The sequence below is a fragment of the Gymnoscopelus braueri genome (genome assembly GCF_963280865.1).
Source record: "Gymnoscopelus braueri genome assembly, chromosome: 4".
Taxonomy (NCBI): Eukaryota; Metazoa; Chordata; class Actinopteri; order Myctophiformes; family Myctophidae; genus Gymnoscopelus; species Gymnoscopelus braueri.
The window spans coordinates 53,054,814-53,072,110 of NC_137605.1; the positions used below are offsets into that span (position 1 = coordinate 53,054,814).

The following is a 17,297-nucleotide window of genomic DNA, read 5'->3' on the forward strand; positions in this document are numbered from 1 at the left end:
AGCCACAGAGAGGTATAGCTGGGTGTCATCAGCATAGAATTGAAAGTTCACTCCATGTTCGGTGATAAGTTCTCCCAGTGGCAGTATGTAGAGGGTGAACAGTAACAGACCTAGAATCGAGCCCTGTGGAATACCCGAGCAGATGTCGTGTTTGTCTGAGTCAAAGTCGGCTAGGTTGACAAAATAACCTCTGCCTGTTAGGTAGGACTTACTGTAAACCAAGACAGGGCCGTACCTGACAAACCTATCCAGTGCTCCAGACGCTGTATTAAAATGGTGTGATCGATTGTATCAAATGCCGCTGTTAGGTGAAGGAGCAGGAGGACGGATACATCTTTACATTTTTATTGTTCTACACCCTAAGGTCATTAACTACTTTCACCAGTGCCGTTTCTGTACTGTGACCCCTCCTGAAGCCAGATTGGAATTTGTTATGAATCCTATTTGTCTGCAGAAATACTTCCAGTTGATGGATGACATTGTTTTCTAAAACCTTGCCCAAAAAAGGCAGATTAGAGATGGGTTTATAGTTACCTATAGCACAGAGGGGTCGAGGTTGTGTTTCTTGAGCAGGGGCCTAACTACAGCCGTTTTAAGAGAGTCTGGGAAGACACCTAATAGTAAGGAGCTGTCACAGGAGGATGAAGTCATCGGCAATATGGCCTTGCGGAGTTCCTCTTCATCAATCTCACAGAATGACGTAAGGTTTCCCCTGCAGTGACCTATACCCTTAAACCTGGCAGCATCAGCCGCAGGCGTATTTTGAGAGTGTGTACTAGCGGCATTATTCATAATATCAGCTCGTATGTTAACATTTTTGCTGTCAAAAAAGGATGCGAACTCATCGCACTTGGCTTTAGAAGAGGGGACGGTCTGCTTATAGGACTGGGGGGGGGTTTAAGAGACGTTCAATAGTAGAGAATAAGACTCTGGCATTTTTTTTGTTGTCAATAATAATGCCAGAAAAATATGCCTGTCTTGCTGAGCGCAGGGCTTTTTTATAGACAACTGTTGCTTTCTTTAGAATCTCTAGCTGGATAGTGAGTTTATTTTTTCTCCACACTCGCTCAGCTCTACGACATTCTTTCTTTAGTAAACGCACATGCTCATTGATCCAGGATGTTACTCTTGAACTATGTTTCCTTTTAGTTTTTAAAGGAGCCACTTTGTCAAGAGCTGACTCTAGTCTATGATTAAACTGTTGAACCATATCATTTACGGAGGGAGCATCAGGCAGGGGAGGTGCACAGGCCAGATGAAGGGGAAAATCGAGGGCTGCAGATGAGCAAAAAAAAAACTTTTTTATAGTATACTCTTATTGTTTTTCTCTGATTCAGAGAGCCATATTAAAACACACCACACAGTGGTCAGATATCTCGGGCCTATCAAATGGTCCTGTCAACCGTGATACTCAGACCTCTCGAGATCACTAAGTCCAGGGTGTGGCCATGTTTGTGTGTTGGCCCAACAATGTGTTGAATAAAATCACAGGAGTGCGGAGACTGTAAGAAGCCCATAGCCACAGTGTCTGAGGCCACATCCACACGGAGACGATTTTAGGTGAAACCGCATAAGTTTTTAATCGTTTGCATGTTTTGGCCACACGGAGCCGGCGTTTTAGGTCCGCAATACGCTTATTTTTTAAAACGGGTCCCAGAGTGAATAAATCTGAAAACGCCACCCTTGCGTCTCCGTGTGTACAACCAAATACGCATCTTTCCTGAAACGATGACGCTATAGCTCCACCTCTCGCTTAACCCGCATGCGCCGAGCACCCCCCCCTGCATGCGTGCCCCCCGACCCCCCCCCCCCGACCCTGCGTGCGCCGCCGCCCGCCCCCTCCAACAACAAACACCCCGACCCCGTCAGCGTTGCGTTCGTACTACTTAACGCGATGGGGCTTTTACAGCGCTGCTCCTACACTACCACCGTCAGCAACAAGTGGACATGGAGTAAATGTACTTAGTTACTTTCCGCTTAGTTACTTTTTAATGTACAGTATATTCACGTGCATACAAATGAGCCATGCGGTCTTATAAGAATGAAAACAAACGCCTTGCTGTTGGCCATGGATCACATGACGGTCGTCTGTTACGACGATCATGGATGAACTTCAACCTGGTGTGCACTTTCTCCATTTATAACCCGTTCATCTACATAAACGTTCATATTTCTAATATAAAGTGCTGACCCCATGGCCACGGATGTTACAATTATGTATGGGCCCGCATAAGTACACCTATCTTCCGTATTGTTCAATAAAAATCATTTTAATCCGATTGGTGGCCATTGACTTCGAATTTTCTCCATTGACTTTCATTTACGCGACCTTACCGGTTGGGAGGAGTATTGCACTCTAATACATTATAACTCTATGAGAAAATGGCTGCCGATCGGATTAAAATGCTTTTTATTGAACAATACGGATACGGGTACTTATACCCACTCGAAGTGAATTTTAACATCCATGGCCATGAGTTAAGCACTTTATATTTGAAATCTGAACGTTTATGTAGATGTACGGGTTGTAAATAGAGAAAGTACAAACACCAGGTTGAATTCAGCCAGGACGCTATAGTGACAACGGTCGCAACGTAGCTGATGCGCAGCATCTCGACTATAGTCGACCAGTGGGTCTTTTTGAAAACGACTCTGTGACATTTTTTAAAACGTCTCCGTGTGGATATGGCCTGAGACGTTGTCCATATGCAGATTAAAGTTGCCTTTGATCAGAGTTCTGTTGTAGTTTGTAGAGCAAATGGACAATAGTTCTGATATCTCTGTTAAAAATAGGGCCTTGCTGCATTTTGGAGGACGATAGATACTAATCATTATTATAGGTAATTGGTTCTCCAGTATGGTGGCCTGGTATTCAAATGAGGTAAAGCTACCGAGAATCAGAGGCTTACACTTCAGAGTGTCCGAAAAGATGTTCGCCAGTCCACCTCCTTTCTTACCCTCATGTACTGAATGTAAAAAACTGTAGCCTGGGGGACAGGCTGCGGCCAGGGTAATAGCACCATCACAGCCGAGCTATGTCTCTGTTAAGAAAATTAAGAAATTCAGAAATTAGGTCATAAACAGAGGAGGACTTATAAAGTAGTGACCTGATATTGAACAGCTACAATAGGGCCAGGTTTAATTTCAAATGTTTACATTCTACTGGGGTGCGGCCCCCGCGGGGTACAGTGACCAGACATTCTCATTGCCCTGGGCCCTCTATTTGAGTGAATAGTTGAAATAATGTAGTCTGCATTTGTTGTGGGGGTGTCTTGTACAGGGATGACGTTTCTATGACATACACTACTTTTTTGAAAGCTGGCCTAATATGACATCGAGTAGTAATTACTGTAGAAATGTAGAAAGTGTTTGTGCAAGGTCCAAGTCCAGTGAAAAAGTTGTCAGAGTTCAATGCGGAACCTAAGTGGTCGGAACTGGGACCCGTGAGCATCATTTTCTGACGGACCAGCCACTTCCGGTTCCGGAAGTTGCTGCGTGGGATGTCTTGTTGTTATTGTTGCGGAGCGGAGCGTGTTCTGTAATGGCGACCGGAGTGTGCGAGAGCGTGTTAAATGCTAAATTGTCCGATAAAACCAGTGCATTTTGCTTTGGCTTTGTTGAGATGAAGGCCATCACGGCTAAACAGATTACCGTGTTCCCAAAAAAGGTTGAAGTTGTCGATGAAGTACAGGAGCAAATTGTTGAGAGCCAGGTGTTAAGGGAGAGTAATCGGCGTTGGGCGCTCAGACGGGGGGAGGACGGTGTCGCTAGGGGCCGTTGATGACCCAGAAGGAGCCTGCTTCTGGGACACCGGAGGCAGGGGATCGGGGAGAGTGGGCAGCCGAGGGACACGCACCTGGGGGTCATGGCGGGGAGGGGGAGAAGGCTCATTCCACTCATCGAGTATCAGGTAGCGATGGGCAGAGGAAGAGGCCCCACCACAGTCGTCCAGAACAGCCTTTTCCTAGGGAGTTGAAGGCAAGGGGGCGGGGGGCGGGTGTGGAAAGAGTCAGCGCACAGAAGTCAAAGCACAGAAGGCTGTGTTGTTGACGGACGCACGCTTATGAGAAACAAAATATTATAAACTTTCACGACAGCCTAAGTACAAATATCATTTATGAAAAGGCTCCCAGCAAGCACAATGACGTCATGATGACGTTATGATGACGCCCGGTCATCACCCCGGTGACGTTCAGGACTAGGCCAGATCACAGCCCATATGGGGATGATCTTTACGTCATTTACAGGACGTCATCACCGGGACATCATATGGACATTTGGACAGCAATTTTGGGTGATGAGAAATGTGTTTAGATGACGTCCTGGAAGTGACGTTTTTGTGATCAGGATTAATTTTGGTTGAAATCAGGTGATATTCTGGGCCAGATCTGACTTGTCTTGGTTTGACTTGATCTAGCCCCAATCGAGATGTCACTGATTGGTCCGGGTCCTGACTGTGCTTGCTGGGCTACTATAGGCTACAGTGAAGTCGGACTGAATGACTGAAACGTTTTTTCTTTTTTTACTCTCTTGGTGTGGGGATTATACTATGTGTCTGTTATGAAAAATAAATTGTAGTTGCCATATTTACATTTCAATTACATTTACAAAATGCTATGCAGTATGCTGTGCAGTTTTAGGAAAATATGGTTTCTTGCATCTTTATACTATACCGTTATACTAACAGAGTTCTGAAAATCCACCACATTAGCTTCAGACAGACAGACAGACAGACAAACCCTCCAAGGCTAGCCTCTTACATAGCCAGGCCGTAAAAAATATAACGACAATAATAATGACTACAGAAGCATACCTTTGTCTCTTCTAGCTCCTTGTTTTTGGCCCGGAAACGCTCCTCACTGTCGGCCAACTGTTTGTTCACTTTCTTTAGCTATAATGGATATTGCAAACAAATGGAACAGATCATGTCAAACAGGATCAAAAGCAAACATACAGTATGTAAATAAATTACATTACATAATTATAATATAATTGCATAAATATAATTACATAAATTACACAAGGCTACATATAGCCCCATTTGGAACCTCTCCCTCCGCTATATACTGTAGCGGCTATACTGTAGTCCGTCCAAACGGTCTTTGGATCACCTTTTTCGCCACATCGTATCCAAAAAGTAAAGGTACAGTAGTCCCGAAACCTACAGATGTTTGAGGATTTAGCGGAAAGTAAACTTTTTAGGACGGAGTTGAAAAAACGTTTAAATCGCTAATTTAGTCAGCCTGTGTCATGATTTCCCATTCAACCCAGAAGAACCCCCCACGGCAGGTGCCAGTACTGCTCCCGATTCGGCTACAACGGGAAAACATGGCACAGGCTGGCTAAATAAGGGATTTAAACGTTTTTTTCAACCACGTCCTAAAAAGGTGATCCAAAGACCGTTTGGACAGACTCTACCGCTGCCGGTAGCCGCTACAGTGTGACCTCATCTCGGAGCTATATAGCGGAGGGAGAGGTTCCAAATGGGGCTAGGCTATATACAGCATTTGGTCATTTCAAATTGCATTCAGATACAAACAATTGAATTTAGGATTGCAGGTTGGCTACCCAGGGCTGGCAAAGTTTGGAAGTCAATCATATTAAATTGGAATGGGATATAAAATATCTGACTGATACATTGTGATCAAATGACTCCAGGGATAATGTGTACTGATTTGTCTGAGTTTTGGGCAAAAACTGTAGGAGTAATCTTTTTCATGTTTTAGGATAAAATTTAAAACAAAAAACCCCAATTCCTTACATGGAGGAAAACCATTAAGACTATTCACACGTTCAGTATCGTAAAATAACTTGAATGTTCCCCCATTTAGCTGTCGCATGTGAATGACAATTCTGGACTCAAATTATTTGTATTAATTTTTTTTTTACAGATGTGTTATTAACTTCTTATACAAACACATATACATGAACGAACCATAGAACATACATCACAAAAGTGTGAAAAATAAGATATTCAAATCAGGCTCATGGCAAAAGAAGAGTGCAAGGCATTTATGCAGAAGAATAAATTGATCAACTGTTACGGATGGTTTAACACATGTTTAGGACAATTTCTAAAGCCTCTTTAACGGCCTCTTAAAAACATATTTTAGAATAACACAATACTGCCTCATCAAAGTTGGTACGGTGACTTTATACATTGTCAGATGCTTGAATGTGTCCTTATATTATCATCACTTTACCCAAATACAGCTCAAGTGGAGTTATGAGCTTTTTGACCATTAATGTGGAGATTGTTTTTTCCCCGTCATTCTAATCAATGATGGAAACTATCTCCAAAGTTACAGTAGGTGGTTTGACCGTTTTGAGGATCCAATGGAGTTAGGAGGTTTAGTCAGAAGTGCTTTTTAATACTTTTCCTTGGTTCAATATTTGTAAAACCCACACACAGTCGTAAAGGGTGTTCAATAGCACTGATTTATTACCAACAAAAAAAAGTTGAAAATGGAGATAGCTGGTTTCTGCCTGACAGCGACAATATGATATTTCTGAGCTTGTGCCCTCTTCTATGCAGCCTGGTCTCGACTGCAAAACGTAAGAGTCACATGGCTCTTTTCAGGACGTATTAGCTACTGCCAGGTCTTATTCCTTAAAGGGACATTTCGCCGATTTTGCAACCAGATCTTATTTTAATGAAGTTTAGGACTCAAGGAACAAGATCCTGTTTTTTTTGTGTGTATAATCTGTGTTTTTAGATATCTAGTAATCTTCGAAGATCTCGTGACGTTATTTACGTCACCACGGCATGGTCTCATTCCTTTCCGCACTACATGTTGTCTACATGTTTGAAAAAATATCATTTTGAAAGAAAAAAAAAACTTTTTTTAAACAATAATAATAATCAGGCATGCAAACAGCCCCGAGGTGAAAAGGGTGACAAAATGCTGTTTTTTTTCGGGTCAGGTGTCACACTATTGCCCTATTTGGATTCAAAACGGCTAGTGGAAGCTGAAAAGCTACAAGTTTGCATGTCTGTATAATGCAAAAACAGAAATATTTGTTTGCATTTGCTTTTTTTCTCCCCCATATATTTTCATGATAAAAAAGTGCGTATCGAAATCGTATTGAAGTTGTGTGCCCAATATCGTATTGTATCGTTTCGTGAAATTCGGCACACCCCTAGTGTGTGTATATAGATATACCGTATATATATATATAATTATATATATATATATACCGTATATCTAGGTGTGCCCTGGGATTTTTTGGCTATGCCAGGTGTGCCTTGGCACAAAAAAGGTTGATAGACACTGGTCTAATTATGTGACTGTCTCCAATGTCCAAAGCACATTGATATCTCTTGACTATTACTACTGCTGCCCAAAATATCTGATTTCCAAGCAAAAAAACAATCGCTGCGTGACGCGCTGTATATGCTTGTAGATCAGATCTGTTTGCGCAGCATTATGTGTAAGTGAAAGTAACAGCAACGTGTAGGGCAGTGTTGCCAGATTTAGCGAGATAAATAAGCAGCCAGGTCTATGAAAACAAGCGACTATAAGCCACATGCCCTTACTTACTTAGGCCCATCGCTCCCAGTGGAGCATAGGCCATCTACGACTCTTCTCCATCCAACACGGCTTTGGGCTGTCCTTTCTGCCTCCCCCCAGCTGGTTCCTTGTCTCTTGAGCTCCGCCTCAGTGTCCCGCCTCCAGGTGTTCTTAGGCCGCCCTCTCTTCCGCTTCCCCTGGGGATTCCAAGTCAGGGCCTGGCGTGTAGTGCTGGTTGTCGGTTTCCTCAAAGTGTGTCCTATCCACCCCCACTTTCGTCTCAGGATCTGCTTCTCTACTGGTTCCTGTCTTCCTCTCAGCCATAGTTCGTCATTCCTAATTTTGTTTGGCCACCTGATCCCAAAGATGCGTTTCAGACAGCTGTTTATAAAAGTCTGTATCTTCTGCAATGTTCTTTTCGTCATTCTCCACGTCTCTGAACCGTAGAGAAGGACGGATTTTACATTGGAGTTGAAGAGCCGCACTTTGGTTGTCATGGCAATGTCCTTGGAGGACCAGATGTTCTTCAGAAGAAGGCTCCTCTGGCTTTGCCTACTCTGGCTGTGACGTCGCTGTCTGTGCCGCCCTGCCTATCTAAGATGCTGCCTAGGTAAGTGAATGAGTTGACTTCCGGTATGGATTCCTCACCTACTGTGACTGTGTTGTTGGTAGAGGTGTTGATCATCATTAGGTTGGTTTTCTTCCTGTTTATTCTCAACCCGGTCTCAAGGGATGTATTTGCCAGCTTAGTTGTCTTGTCCTGCATCTGGTTGTAGTTGTGTGACAGGAGAGCCAGGTCATCAGCAAAGTCGAGGTCATCCAGTTGTGTCCATAGGGTCCACTGTATGCCGTTCTTCGTTCCTTTTGTGGTGGTCTTCATAATCCAGTCTATGACTAGGAGGAAGAGGAAGGGTGATAGAAGGCATCCCTGACGCACACCAGTCTTGACCTCAAAACTCTCTGACAGTTGGCCTGCATGTAAAACTTTGCATGACGTTCCTTGATAAGTGTTTTGAATCAGGGTGATGATTTTCTCTGGGATACCGTAATGCCTCAACAGTTTCCACAGAGTCTCTCTATCCACGCTGTCAAAGGCTTTTTCATAGTCTATGAAGTTTATATATAATGGGGAGTTCCATTCGATGGATTGCTCGATAATGATGCCCAGGGTGGCGATCTGGTCCGTACAAGATCTGTTGCTCCGGAAGCCTGCCTGCTGGTCTCGAAGCATGGGATCAACTGCTGCACTCATTCTGTCCAGTATAATTCTGTTGAGAACTTTTCCCGGTACTGATAGAAGCATTATTCCTCTGTATTTGTTGCAGTTGGTGAGATCTCCCTTTTTTGGTAGTTTGATAATGATTCCATCTTTCCATTCTTCTGGAATCTTTTCTTCCTCCCAGATCTTGGTGAAGAGGCTATGAAGCATGTCCACCGCAGTCTTCAAGTCGGCCTTGATGGCTTCTGCTGGTATTTCATCTGTCCCTGCAGATTTTCCGTCCTTTGTTGAGATGATAGCTTTTCTGATCTCCGCTTTGCTGGGTTTATCACAGTTGGAAGTGTTCTCTCCGCTGGTGTAATGTCCGCTGGCTCTGTCGGGGCTGGTTGGTTCAGTAGTTCTTTGAAATGTTCGGCCCATCTTCTCCGCTGCTCCTCGGTTGTTGTAAGTGGGTTTCCCTGTTTGTCTTTTACCGGTTTGTCTGTCTGTTGGAACTTGCCTGCTAACTTCCTAGTGATCATATAGAGGTCTTTCAAGTTGCCTTGCCCTGCCGCTGTTTCTGCTTGTTTGGCTAGGTTGTCTATGTGATCTCTTTTATCCTTCTTAATGCTATTCTTCACCTCTTTATTGGCTTGGGTGTATTCTTCCTGTGCCCTTGCTTTTGCTGATCTTGTTTTGCTTGTGTTCAGTTTCTCTTTCCTCTCCTTTCTTTCTTTCAGTTTCTGGAGTGTTTCCATTGAGACCCATTCCTTGTGTTTTGTCTTCTTTTTTCCCAATATTTCTTTGCAGGTGTCCAGCCACAACGTTTTTGAGTGCTGCCATTGAGTCTCTATGTCCGCATCTGTGTCTTCATCCTGTTCCTGTAGTTGCTGGTATCTGTTGGAAAGGCTGATCTGGAATCTGCTCTGTATTTCTTTGTTCCTAAGAAGTCCGACGTCATATCTGGTCCTTGCGCTGGTGGTTGTGGCGTACTTCTTCAGACGTAGTTTTATGACAGTCAGCACGAGGTGGTGGTCTGATGCCACGTCTGCCCCTCTCTTGACTCGCACATCTTGCCATGACCTCCTGAACTTTCTGTTGATGCAAATATGGTCTATTTGATTTTCCGTAACTTGATCTGGCGATCTCCATGTGGCCTTGTGGATACGTTTGTGGGGGAAAATGCTGCCTCCTATTACCAGTTGGTTGAGGGAGCACAGGTCTGCAAACCTTTCTCCATTTTCGTTCATCTGCCCCAATCCATGTACGCCCATGATGTCTTCGTAGCCCGTGTTGTTGGCTCCTATCTTGGCGTTGAAATCACCCATGAGGATGGTGATGTATTTTTCTCTCTGTCTGTCCAGTACAGCCTGCAGTTGTTCATATAAATCGTCTTTCTTCTCGTCTTCGGTGTCGTTTGTCGGCGCGTAGCACTGAATGATGGATAGTTTGATGTTGTCCTTCTTGGTGGTGAACTTGGCAGTGATGATTCTTGAGTTCACTGGTTCCCAACCAATGAAAGAGCGCTGTGCCTCCGGAGCCAGCATCAGGGCCACCCCTTCCGTGTGTGGGGCACCTTCTTCTGTATGACCGGAGTAGAGCACCATCTCTCCAGATGTCAGTCTCAGTTGCCCTGCTTGTAGCCACCTTGTCTCACACAAGCCCAGGAGAGAGATGTTGTAGTTCCTCATCTCCTGTGCTACCTGGACTGTCTTCCCCGCTTCGTACATCGTCCTGATGTTCTATGTGGCGATTCTGGTGGTTTTCCTGGGGGTTAGGAGGGGGGTCGGCCTTACAGCTTCCTTTCGGCTTTCACTGCACGACGTCATGAGCCTCCTGTGTGGGAGCCCTTCCTTTCCCAGGTCGAGTTGGTTTTGAATTTTCGTAGATGCTTTTGTAACTTACTTTTTTTCCAGGTAGGGTTGTTGGCCCTACGCAAACCCATTTAACCTCTGGGTGAGGTTGGTCCAATTTGTCTCACCTCTACCCTTTGACCTGTCCAGCATGGGTGACCCTGCCAGGTACCCATGCACCCGCTGGCATAGCTCTCTGGGTCACTGAGGCACTCAAGCCACCACCCCACGACAAGGGATGGACCATGCCCTACATACATATATATATATATATATTGAGAATAGCTGATCTACAAGCTCACAACGCGTCTTCATAGAAAGACTTCATAGAAAAACAAGCCCAAAGTCGCTTATAATAAGCGACTTTGGGCGCTTATTATAAGCCATATTGCAGTCACCACCCTGCGACCAGACCTTGTCCTTGTGTCTGAGTCCACCAAGCAAGCAGTGCTGCTGGAGCTGACCGTGGGAAGATCGCTTGGAAGCCTTTGAGAGAAAGCTCTCCAAGTACGCAGGACTGGTCAGCGACTGTCAGCAGGCTGGTTGGAGAGCAAGGTGTTTCCTTTGGATGCAGAGGATTTGCAGCCTGTTCCTTGGTCAGAGCCTTCAGTAGTTTAGGCATCGAGGGAGAGAGAAAGAGGAGAGCCATCCGCAGTACCACCGATGCGGCAGAGAGGGCCTCAAGATGGCTGTGGCTCAAAAGAGGGGAGCCATGGAGTCATGGTAGCTAGCTAGCCATTTGGACACAAGCTGGGGTCTGATCAGCCCCGGCTGGGTCACCTGGTTGGAAGACCCGACACGTCCAATGATTCCAGGAACATCACTGAAGATGTGTCCAGAGGCATCAGTAGATGTATGTACACAGCGAAACATAATGTGTGCTGATCAGTACAGCAATTTATGAGATTAGACAGACAGACACACAAACACGCGTGCACACACACGCACACACAGTAAAGAATTATGACTACAGAAGCATACGTTCGTCAACATTCATACCTTCTTGCGTTTTGCCCATGCTTCTAGCTTCTCATTGCTGGCCCGGAGTTCCTCCTCACAAAGCTGTAGAGAACTGGACAACTCTACATTTTTCAGTCCCTATAACAGGATCAAAACAAACATGGCCATAAACTATGTACAATACATTCATTCTAAATAAAGGCTACATACGGTACAACATTAAGTACAATTAAAATAGCGTTCAGATACAATTGGGTTTAGGATTGCATTTGAAATAAAACATTTAGTAACCCAATTCATACTCAAAGTAATACTTAATTTTTCCTGTCCAAATCCCTGTCCATTTAATGAATTACATTTTTATCAAATCGTCTGCGGAGTTATATCACTTTATTATAGTACTAGTAGTTTGTGTGTTTGTGTGTGTGTGTGTGTGTGTGTGTATATCTACATGTATGTTATTTTGTGTATGTAATTTTCTTTTTCTTTTTGACAGATGTGTGATTAACTCTAAGCATACATGAAATAAACATAACATAAAAAGTGCGAAAAAGAAGATATTCCAATCAGGCTCATGGCAAAATAAGAGAATACATTAATATGGATGGTTTGGATGGTTAGCCCTATAACGCCATTTGCATCATATTTGATACATTCAGTTCTAAGCCCTCTATAAATACTTTTATGAAAACCCCATTGTACAGTACTAGAGGGCGCTGCGCGGGGCTTTGTGCTTGTTGATCCCTCCGTGTCCCTCTCTCTGTATGTATTAACTAATTATTTTTTTAAAGAGGGGGGGAAAAAAATAATACATGGGGGCCCCCTTGAGGGTCCGCGGAACCCCTCGCGGAACCCCTGGGAGTCTTGGGAGCCGCGCGAAACATCGCGGACCCCTTCAGACCCCATATAGATCCACCGTCTTGCTCCCTGAGGCTTTTGTTTTTTCATGAACCTGCTTGCTTGTTTCTGGCGCTTTTTTTTCTCCAACCTGGCATCCTGACTGACTGGCAAGTTGGTTTGGAGGACTGTTAGAGGCGCGTAGACGCGGCCACGGGTAACTAATAATGTATTGTTTGGGATGTGCATGCCACGAAAATGAAGGACATATTAGCGTGAGTGTGGTGGGATAGAGACATGAGCAAACAAAAAGGTAAGCAAGAGCGGGGGTTGAAGCGAAGGGCTCGCGTCTGTTGTTGTGCAGCTGGAGAGATTTCAATGGCAGCCGCGTCGTGTTGGCTCGGGGTGCTTCGGTTTCGCTCGGCGGTGCCCACGCTAAAGGGAACGAAAGGGTGTCCCCGTAATGTGGTCAGTTTGTGCTGGGCACAATTAATTATGCTCCGAGGAGGTGTGGTGTATTCAAGACTGAAGGCTACAATAAATATGAAATATTATATAAGTACATTGTTTTACTAAAATAGGGTGTTGGCCGGAAAATACCGGGTTTACAATCAGACAGGTTGAGACACACCGTTGTACATCTCTTAGGGTGGGGCAATTAGATGGTCAGAGAGTATGACCAGATGCCCCCCTGAGGGACCCCTCGAAGCAGGGATCATAGATTAGAAATACCTCCTTGGAATGCCAGATAGATAAAGGGTTCTTATCTGACCTCCAGGGTCAGGAGACAGCTGGCTTCAGGAGTGGTAAATCGTCTGCTCACCAGTACCAATAATTATGATTAGAAACAATGTTTTCATACCAAGACAGTAACCACTGAACTTTCTTTAGGTTCCTGTTCATAGAACTGCATGCTAGTATAAATAAGTCACGGTGGATAAATGTTTATTCACGCTGTAGTTCCAAAATGAACCTGTATTTTAAATAAGACTGTATAAGGGTAACTTTGGTTTACTATGATTTAATGAGATAACTTTTGGTCTTATTTTGATGTGTGTAAAATACTGAATATAGATAATTGAACAAGGATACGCTTAACTAATGGAATCAAGTAACAAATGTACTAATCGTGAAACCAGCTAAAGAACTGAAATACTGTTGCGTGTGCATACTCGTTCATCACACAGTAGCTGGCTAGCTGCTGTGGGAGGACAGAGCTTCTGTGATTGGCCGAGTGTTCTGTCACTAGGAGGCGGGTGCTAAGGCCCGCCTCGGAAACTGTAACATTTGGAAGGTATAAATGCTTTAACCATAGATAGAGACAGGGCGCAGTACAACATTGACCATTGTATTTGTTCGCCTTTTCGACAATAAAGAGATTGTTAGAAACGACTCCTCCGGACTCCTTGCAAACTTGTGTGATTAATACCACCAGGAAACACCTCATACTCCGTCTTTCAAACGGGCTTATACACGACATAACTTGGCGAACCAGCCTCACTCTTTGCTGCTAGAAGGACACGGGACACACGAGATTTTTCATTGGAAGGTATGTAAATTGTACTTGTAAATGTTAAAGTTTTGTCCGTGTTTATAGCGGCAGGTTAAGAAGAACCTCCTCTTGGCCATTTCTTGTTCCGGCGGAAATGAATGTTGTCCCCGGGTGGTTTTTGTGAGCTTGGAGTCCTGAGGAATCACTGTGTTTTTATACACGCTGAGCTGAGGCGTACACTTTAACACAAAAAATGTTAAAGTGTATGTTTCACTGGCTCCGGTTGAACGCTTTTGTTATGATCCCTTTGTTTATTTTGATGCGCGATGTTCGCATTTCACTGAACGGAGGAGACATTTGCGTTCACCCTGAATATTTGTTACTCTATGATGGTTCACATCATGGAGTAATTAAATATACGGGCTAAGTAGTAATGATATGCATTTAGCTTGTTAAGGACTCTTTTATTCTACCTGGACAGTGTTAGCCACATTCAGTGTTTGTTTAGATAGAGTCCTATGAGAGACAGATTTTCATTATCGATAGATTGAATTAGCTGGTCAATTTATACATGAACACGTTGGAAAATCCTGGTTGGATATCTGATTTGTTAAACAAAATCTATGGTCGAGCCCGAAAAAGCACAAGAGTTGCATTTCGGCACCTGAAAAACGATGTCTCGTATTCAGTGTATAGCATAGGACAGATAGCTGAGGGCCCGCGCAGGGAGCTCTCGGCGTGCCAGAAAGCAACGTGTTTGCATCTGGTGGGCACTTTAAGTAAATGGGATCCTGGGGAATTGTTTGAGATGTTTGAAGTATACTAGTTTCAAGCGGCGGGGTGGATTTTTGCTTTTGTTTGAGCCATACCTGATATAATGTGCATGTCTTTTCAAGACATGCCTCTTAACTTGGTCTCAAATATGAGCTGAATGATTCCTTAAAGCCGTTTGTATATTCTGTGTTTTTGTGTAAATAGAAGTGGTGTCATGTAATTTCTTTCCCTTTTTCTTTGTGGGATTAGAGCTGTTTTTTTCCGGCTGGGGCCGTGGCGACACGGGACGGGACGCCGTTCCTGTGCCTCACGACGTGTTCTGGGCCGATAAACAACGGGTCCATTCCTGCCACTTGAATTAGGTTTGAAAAAGCATACATACTTATACTAGTTCATGTAAAGACTGATTTGCTGTATTTGTATTGATATACCTGCATACACATGTGTTAAGGTTAATTCTTGTACACGATTTATTTTTAAATACTGATACTCCCCGATCCTTGCAGCTAATGATTGCTTGAGGTCGGACCTTTTCTGTCTCCTTTCTATCATTTTTCATACCTGCTGTTTTTATCATTTGCGTCTCAGTTGAATGCTGTTTCGTGGGCCTGTTTTGTTGTTGCTGTTGTTGTGATAAACCTTTTTTCCCACGTTAACCTTTCTTCCCAATAATGATTTTTTCCAAGCTAACTTTTTCTTCCCGTTAATGCAATTCTTTTCCCATTTAACGTCATTTTTCCCAATTAAGTATCTTCTGTTCTATGTACTGTTCTGAGCTCTTGTCCGTTTTGAGAGACAGATTTTTACATTTGTTGCTCAAACCATCTTTTGTTTAGTTAGACGGTGGAGAGCCGCTGGACGTGCTTCTTTAATCTGCTAACTTTTCGCTGCTTGGTTGGCTAGTAATAACGGAGGCTTAACTTCATTCATGTTGTCATCTCCTGGGTTACTGAATCACATTTCCGGACCCCTCGATGCGTTAAAACGTCACAGACACGTTGGCTCTATTGTGAGTCTTTGATTGGCCTTTCGCTGTCACGTGACTGTTGCGTTGTACTGCATTGACGGACCAAGTGGTTATTGGTCCGTGGTTCCGTGTTCCAGGAAGTGCAACATTGTAGTTCAGAGCGGACATAGTTGTAGTTTTGATTCCCTCTTGGTGCGTCTAAAAACACCGTTTGGAACCCTTGTGTTTCATTGTCTACTTTTATTCGTTGATTTCAATACAGGTCTTTCTCTTTGTTTATTTCTCATTCTTTCTTGAACCTATAATCTTTTAAACTGCTTTCTTTGTTTCATACCTTAATGGTTTTTTCACGAATGCTGTTTGTATTGGTGGATTTATCCATTATAGGCTTTCCGACGGAGTAGTGATTTGATAGTTGATTTATAAACGTAATGATCGTTATGCCATTTTTTTCTACTTTCATAAATAGCACTGTATGATACGTTTGGTTGATTATTGTGCTGTTTTGGTGGTAGTTTAAAATCGAGCAATTGTTTCAATATAAATTTCGTTTTGAATGCCTTAAATTTTTTATATATTGGATGATTGAGTATGATTGTTTTTAGTGGATTGCTTTGTTTGATTAACACGTCTTGTGTGCGTGTGCGTGTGTGTGTCTGGTAGCATACTTATTTCTTTCCTTTTTCAAAAGAAAGAAAGGGGGGAGAGGAGTATTATACTCAGACCCTTTAAATTGTTGCATAAAATCTTTCTTAAAAACTGTGTTGTGGGAGGAGAAAGGATCTGGGGGGAGACTGCCTTGTACAGTAAAGAATACAGTCTTAGAAACCCGGGTTATTTTTCCTTTTTACTATACAGTAGAATAGCCAAATTATTGCTAATAAATATAATTTAAACATTTACTAGTTTGAATCGGGAGAAAGACTAGTGGAGTATAAATTTGGTTTTGTGCGTTAAGTGAGGAAGGTTAATTTAAACTTTTAAGACAACATCAAATTCCAAAAACCCCCACAAGGGGAACTAGGGCGTTTGTGTTTTGTTTTAAATATAAATCTTCTGAAAAGAAGACCATTTAAGCTGTGCTTCAAGGTTTATAAAGCGTCTTCGTTTTAACCTTGGAAGCACCTTTCTAAATTTAAAAAAGGACATTTAACTTAAACATTTGGGGGGTGGGGTTAGAAATTCACTCTTGTTCCTTTTATTTTAAATAGGGGAAAACGTAGCATTTCTCTCATCTACTCACCCAAAGAAGTTTGTTTTAAATTGTTTGAAGATTTTAATTAGGAGTAAAATTGTCATGTCAAGTTCCTAGTTCATTATAGGCTATTATAAATACCACGAGTATATCGAGTTGTTTCTGCCTTATATTTTGCATTTGTTTTGGCCTTGTAGTTATTGCAAACATATAAACTACGTACACATATAAATATATTTGTTCATACATAACTTTGCTTATTTCCAAATAAATCACAGACACATATAAAATTGGTAATGGTTTACACGTATTTGACGTGAGACTACACATTTCTGAAATATTTATATTGTTCACCACTGCTGTACATAGATTTTTGGGAGCTGATATAGTCCTTTTTGGGGCTGGCAAAAGTTTGAAATCTGTGCTTGAATCTATCAAATTGCAAAGTATAGCTTGGTGACACGTATCCGCAGTGTTGCAATAATTCGGACTACCTTGAGACAAAATATA

At 43.0% G+C, this 17,297-nt stretch overlaps 1 protein-coding gene across 1 annotated transcript in view; it reads right to left on the reverse strand.

Moving 5' to 3' along the window:
- The window catches only part of LOC308084643 (uncharacterized protein), a 157,891-nt gene that overhangs the window by 45,664 nt on the left and 94,930 nt on the right, over window positions 1-17,297 (reverse strand). The window contains exon 12 of the mRNA XM_080427410.1: window positions 4,814-4,891. Within this exon, the coding sequence (XP_080283536.1) occupies window positions 4,814-4,891 (78 nt within the window). The remainder of the gene's footprint in view (window positions 1-4,813; window positions 4,892-17,297) is intronic.